Raw genomic sequence first — 6,017 nt, 5'->3', positions numbered from 1 at the left:
AGCCCCCTAAACTCCACCATGCAAGGAGTGAGTGCCCACCTACCGGATCATTGGTTTATAAACTTCCAAAGCTCGGGCATAGAGCGGACTGAGGACCCCCGGACCCCAAGAACAGACGGAAGCCCTGTGCCATGTGAATGCCCCTCTCAGGACAGGCAGAGGACCAGCAGTACAGAGAGTGACAGTGACCAACCCGAAACACCAAATCTTATCAGCCCGGAGAATTCCCGAGCCATGCACAGAACGTCACAGGGCTCAGATAAAGCAAAAGCTGCATGTAAGTGACACATTACAGATTTATATAGAAATATCATCATTCTGTCCCCTAATATATTCAGCAGCCTAACAGGCTGGGGGCCCTCTTGTACAATGCTAACACATTTCAGGCACTGGGGGCTGGCCGAGGAGAGTTACCAGCTTCCACGGAGGGGTTCTTTAATGTGTTGATGCTCTTTTATAGTCATTCATGTACTTACAGTTTATTTTTCTTATTTGTATTAACAGGGCGTAAACTTCGCCTTTACCTGCCAGATGTCAGCAGCTCCATGCCTGCCCAGTCCGCGGAGGACGATTGTGTGTTCACTGAGTCGGAAGACCCTGGTCCACCATTGACATCTGATGCAAAGGAGATGTTGGAGCCCCAGGAGGTAGCAATGGCGGCCACGGCGAAGGTGGAGCAGGAGAGGTGGAGGTTCTCAGCCTCCGAACTCATCAGTAAACTGCAACTTAGCCAACGTAGGAACAACTTCACCGCCAAAATTGGCAAATCGCTCTCCACCAAAATCACCCTGAGGGAGAAAGGGGCCACTGTCAGCCAAGAAGGTGAGTACAGAGATATCACAAGGATATGCTTCGGGTGAAAGAGTCGGCATTTCCCTAAGATTTGGCACCTTCTTTCCAAGGTATACCAAGGAGCCAATGTTTGCCAAATGTGTCCCCAATGTAAAGCTACGTACACACGTCAGATTTTTATCGCCCGATAATCGGCATCGGCCAATTATCGGGCGAAAATCTGGCGTGTGTACCGTTCATGCATCGTGCACTCCCTTGTCGTTGGAAAGGATCGTGAAAGATCCTTTCCAACGACAAAAATTGGAAGTGTGTACGAAGCTTAAGTCATGTGGGGGGTTGTTAGTGCGTGTTGTATATGTTACATGGAATATCCATGTGTCGTGGGTTACCAATATGTATCATCTGTGTTCTGATTTGTGGTAATAATGAACTCATTTTTCCTGCAGGTAAATCTGGAAGGAGGGAGAGGAGATGTAACAGTGCCGGGGTGACCACCCTTCTGCAGCCAGCTGCTGGGGACACAGACACCTCTTGGCTCAGGTGAGTGCCATATATACTGGGAGTTCCATAAATACTGTCTGGGAACAATATGCAGTGCTATGAATGTAACCCAAGCACACAGGCAGGGCCATTGTAGAGAAAACTTCCAGACACTTCTTATTGTTTTGCTAGGGAAGGGTTAGACCCCCCTGTTAAGTTTCTCTTCTGGAGTGATTTTACCCAAAGTCCTGTCCAGATAACACCCTGTGTGTCAGGATACGATAGGCTGCCACAAAGGAAAGTAAGAAATATCTCCCCAATGTGGTAACAAATTAAACATTTACAGTGCTAGAATTCTCACATAGAACACAGAATGCCGATGGGGTGAGAGGCAAAACTCTTCCAACATGACAGAACAAGTCCAGGTGAATGTGACTAACCATTATAGGATATCCAAGAATCCATTCAGTGCACTGACAAACAGAAAATCACTTTAAGGGGACAAATGTTGGGGAGAATCAGGAAAATGCTAGGGTCCGCCACATCAGCTGCAGATTCACTGGCATCACGCAAGAATCCATAGCGGATATCTATCAAATGGGCCCCTATGGGACCCCATAATCACTGTGGGAGATGTCCATGGTTTCAGCCCCGTTCTGACATCTCCATGCCAGTGTGCACTGAAATGTCTCTTTGTTCTGTTTAAGGAATTTTCAGTCCTCGCCCTTCCATTGTTTCTGGGCAGCCTCTGTTCTTTGCCACCCCCGCTAAGGCTCCATCGTGGCAGAAGCCTCAACAGGCTTATTTTACTCTTGCAGAAGCAAATCGGTTTTGGGTAGAGAGACCGGCAGACCACCCAGCGAGGAGGCCAAACCATCGTCCGGTGAGGAGAGGCGAGATGACAGCGAGTCACGCAAGAGGCAGTCCTACTGCGAGAGGAGACAGTCCCGCTTTCTGCTCACCTGTAAGTCCTTACTACCATTCACCAGAAAAGCGCTCATTATACCTGAAGGGACTGTTCACCTTTACCGATTCTACTGTGGCCACTTTCCATGACAGAATTTTGTAATTCAATAGACTGTCTACATTATATAAAAAAAAAAGATTTGCAGAAAACAGCAAGCAGATCTCTATCCAGTTTTGCATTTATGTCATCTCATTCAATGTAAGATTTTCTATTGTAGTTAGACTTCTGTAGTAGCGAGCTCGGTTCCAGGACTGGAGGATGGGCACACCTCTCCCGGATAGAAAGGCACAACATAAAGACGTTATACCCATAACCCTAACTCTAATTCTTCTATCCCCAGCCATCCTGTACCAGGAATACAGCGACGTGGCCATAAATCGAGAGCTTCAGCGACAGAAGCGGGAAGATACAGCTGGTGAGGAGGATGATGTTTCAGCCAGCCCAAAAAGTAACTTGTCCCCCAGCAGTTCATTCCGTTCCCAACGTTCATCCCGGGGCTCCACCTTCTCCCTGTGGCAGGATATCCCCGACGTTCGGGGTAGTGGTGTCCTGAACACACTTACAATCCAGGAGAGGAAGTTGCAGGAGGTGCGTATCAATACCATACATCAATCAATCATGGTAAATAGAAGATTACATTGGGCAAGTAAAGGGGACCTGTCATCCTTAGTGTCAGGGTAACATTCCCAGGTATGTATTACCTGTATTACAGATATCATGGTATTCTCTTTGACAAAGCCTTCATTGGCATTGGGGGAGAAGACATGGGAAATGCTGCCTGCAGGAGACTGATAATATCTTTTCAACCTAGGGGTCCACAAATCAGAAAAAATATTCCTAGTGGCCCATAAGGTCAGGTTTTAAAATTTCAACACGGGAATCCAGTTCTAACACTTGTATTCTATCATAATGTCCATTGCCTCAGGAAATGTAGTGTTCAAAGAGCAACCCAAGAGTAAAAGCAGAGGGGAGATTGGAAATAAAGATTTGGACCAGGGGGAATAAAAAAAGGGGGCAATTTACAATGTTAAAGCTCTCCACCCACCTCCTTGTTCTTTCCATTGATCTAACCATTCTGTGATCTTTCTGCAGGCCAAATTTGAACTGGTGACATCAGAAGCATCATATGTAAACAGCCTCTCCATCGTGGTGGACCATTTTCTGAACTCACCGGAGCTGAACGAGTGCCTGGGGGCTCAGGAGAAACAATGGCTCTTCTCTAAGCTGCCCGAAGTGAAAGAGATCAGTGAGAGGTACAGAACACACCCCTGACCCCAAAACTTCCATATAGAATACAATACAAAAGGTTTCATAGGCTCCCAGATCCATGTACCCCTACAAGGTGCATCTTTCCTAAATTGTGATTGGCTGCTTCATATATCAGCTACACAAAACAGGAGTAGCAGTCTGAGGTTGTCCATGGGTGACATGCACCTGTTTCCAGAAATACCCAGCTGAAAATACAAGACCTCATTGCATATTGTCTAATGTCACCCAATTCAGGTTAAAGTTTATATGTAGCTTTTATGTTTAGTCTCGGGTGGTGAATGGTTAGAACCTACGTCAGGTTGTTTTTGCTGTCTGTGGGTCTTTTCATTCTTTTTGTCCTGCTGATTGCTGCCACTGAAACTGAAGTAAAAGGAATTTGTAAAGTGGGGCCCTTGCCTTGCCTATAATCCCTCATTCTGTCTCTGTAGTCTTCACCTATAGTAGGATGGTTGCACCATCCAAGCACTTGTTGCACACATTGAATGGCACAACAGGCATCCTGGAGACCTAGAACCAGGAGAGTGTAGAGAGGTGCAAGGTTACTGCAGCCAGGTGTGTAGCATCACCTGTATGTAGCAGCCCATTCACCAGGGCAATTGGTTACACCGAGTGCATGCGCATAGAGCCGTGAGTCAGTTACGGCTGCTCACAGAGATCCAAAATTTCTCTCTTCAATTGAAAACTGTCTGCAAAAACATCCCTCACATTGGTGAGATCTCCTCTTAAGCAGCATCTTTCAGGATCCTTTCCAACGACTAATATTGCACGATGCATGAACGAGTGTTGTACATACAGCATTGTTCTGCTCTATAGAGAGAGGAGTGGGAGAACGACGGAGCGGCACCCTGCTGCGAGCTCCCTCTCTTCCCTTGCATTAGGATCGTTAGTCAACTACCGTCTGTGGATCCGCCAGGACGGTCATTTGGACGATGGATAACTGGCGCTGTACACACGCCAGATTCTCGCCCAATATTGGCCCTGAGCCAATTATCGGGCGAGAACCGTTGGACATGTGTACGGAGCTTTACTTCCTGTTGTAGTTCCAAGACAGGAAGTAAACGTATATCTCAGTAGTAACCCTTCCTTTTTGGATCCGAAACTAAAAATGTTTGCACTTTTATTCCCTTTCACCAAACTTTTTCACATTTGCAGGTAAAAAAAAAAAAACTCTAAAAGGAAAGTAAAATATTCATAATAGATCGTAAAAAATAGAGCAGAGAGTGAATTGGTCCCCCTATTTATATTGTCTCCTGGGGTATTTCAGTGAGTCTTGAAGAAGGACCCCGACTTCCTTCTGGTGACCGTCTGTGTTTGTGGTAAACAAGAGACATCTGGAGGAAAGATGAACAGGGAGGTGGAAGGAGAAGTGCGGGAAGTGCTCAATCCCTGACACACATGTGTGAATGTTTGTTGCATCATTCCAGCGGTAACAATCTATATCACTGAATCTTTCTGCTGATATTCCTGCCGAGGGAACGTTTCATATAAAGTGATGACATATTTTCAGCTCTAGGTTAAGAAAAATTGTCAAAGTGAACTGAAAATTTCCCCTTCTAGCTTCCTGTATTGGGATGGCCACGCTGCTTGGGATTTACGGAAGAGTTGTCATCCCACATCAGGAAGTTAGGGGTTCACTGGATTTGTGGCAGATCAACAAATAACTTTTATGTTTTGCCAGATATTCACTTTATACATACTGAGTCTGCTTCTTGCCGGCAGGTTTCTGAATGACTTGGAGGACAGGCTGGAAGAGGACATCTTGCGGTTTGATGTTTGTGACATTGTTCTGAGACATTGCCCCGAACTGCGGAGAGTGTATCTACCCTACGTGACCAACCAAGCCTATCAGGAACAGACCTACCAACGATTGCTGTAAGTGGCCCTAGTCTGGGGGTTTATTGTCTTCAGGAAATGGAGGTAAAACTGGAAGAGCACAAACTGCTCAGTATGATAAAGAGTTTGATTGACTTCACGCCCACAACTTCTCCTACAGGCAGGGTAATACTTGGGTTAGCTTTGGGATTACAGGTGAGTGTTAAAGAAGGTAAAAATACAAAGCTGATCCCTTCTTCCCTCTTCTTTTGCCCCACCAGGCAGGAAAATGTTCGTTTCCGAGGAATCCTGTCCAAACTGGAGGAAGATCAAGTGTGCCAACGTCTCCCGCTGACGTCCTTCCTTATTCTTCCCTTCCAAAGGATCATGCGGCTGAAAATGCTGGTGGAGGTATAGTGCCCCGTGGTGGGATTGTCAGTGCTTGGTTAGGGTCATCCCCTTGTTGGTGACCTGTGCTGGGATTGTCTTCTTGCCACTGTCCTGTGGCAAGATGGTCTCCTTGTTGGTGTATTGTACCTAGATTATCCCCTTGTTGGTGTATTGTACCTAGATTATCCCCTTGTTGGTTTTGTGTGCCTGTATGGTCTCCTTGTTGATGCCTTCTGTCTGGATTGTCCCACTGTTTGTGCCCTGTACCTAGATAGTCTCCTTGTTGTTGTCCTGTATCTGGATGGTC

General features: G+C 46.3%; 1 protein-coding gene and 1 long non-coding RNA gene across 3 annotated transcripts in view; one reads left to right on the top strand and one right to left on the bottom strand.

The window, feature by feature from the left end:
* The window catches only part of ARHGEF19 (Rho guanine nucleotide exchange factor 19), a gene marked incomplete in the record, with an annotated part of 23,991 nt that overhangs the window by 8,348 nt on the left and 9,626 nt on the right, over nucleotides 1–6,017 (top strand). The window contains 8 exon segments of the mRNA XM_072427015.1: nucleotides 1–277; nucleotides 505–822; nucleotides 1,239–1,332; nucleotides 2,091–2,236; nucleotides 2,580–2,827; nucleotides 3,332–3,492; nucleotides 5,228–5,380; nucleotides 5,602–5,731. Coding sequence (XP_072283116.1) covers nucleotides 1–277; nucleotides 505–822; nucleotides 1,239–1,332; nucleotides 2,091–2,236; nucleotides 2,580–2,827; nucleotides 3,332–3,492; nucleotides 5,228–5,380; nucleotides 5,602–5,731 — 1,527 coding nt within the window.
* LOC140341340 (uncharacterized) overlaps nucleotides 1–6,017 on the bottom strand; it is a 42,947-nt gene that overhangs the window by 29,537 nt on the left and 7,393 nt on the right. The gene's annotated exons all lie outside the window — the stretch shown is intronic.

Source organism: Pyxicephalus adspersus, chromosome 11 (genome assembly GCF_032062135.1).
Source record: "Pyxicephalus adspersus chromosome 11, UCB_Pads_2.0, whole genome shotgun sequence".
In the NCBI taxonomy this organism is placed as follows: Eukaryota; Metazoa; Chordata; class Amphibia; order Anura; family Pyxicephalidae; genus Pyxicephalus; species Pyxicephalus adspersus.
The sequence above is the reverse complement of the archived record's forward strand: the minus strand, read 5'-3'. Positions and strand labels throughout refer to the sequence as shown.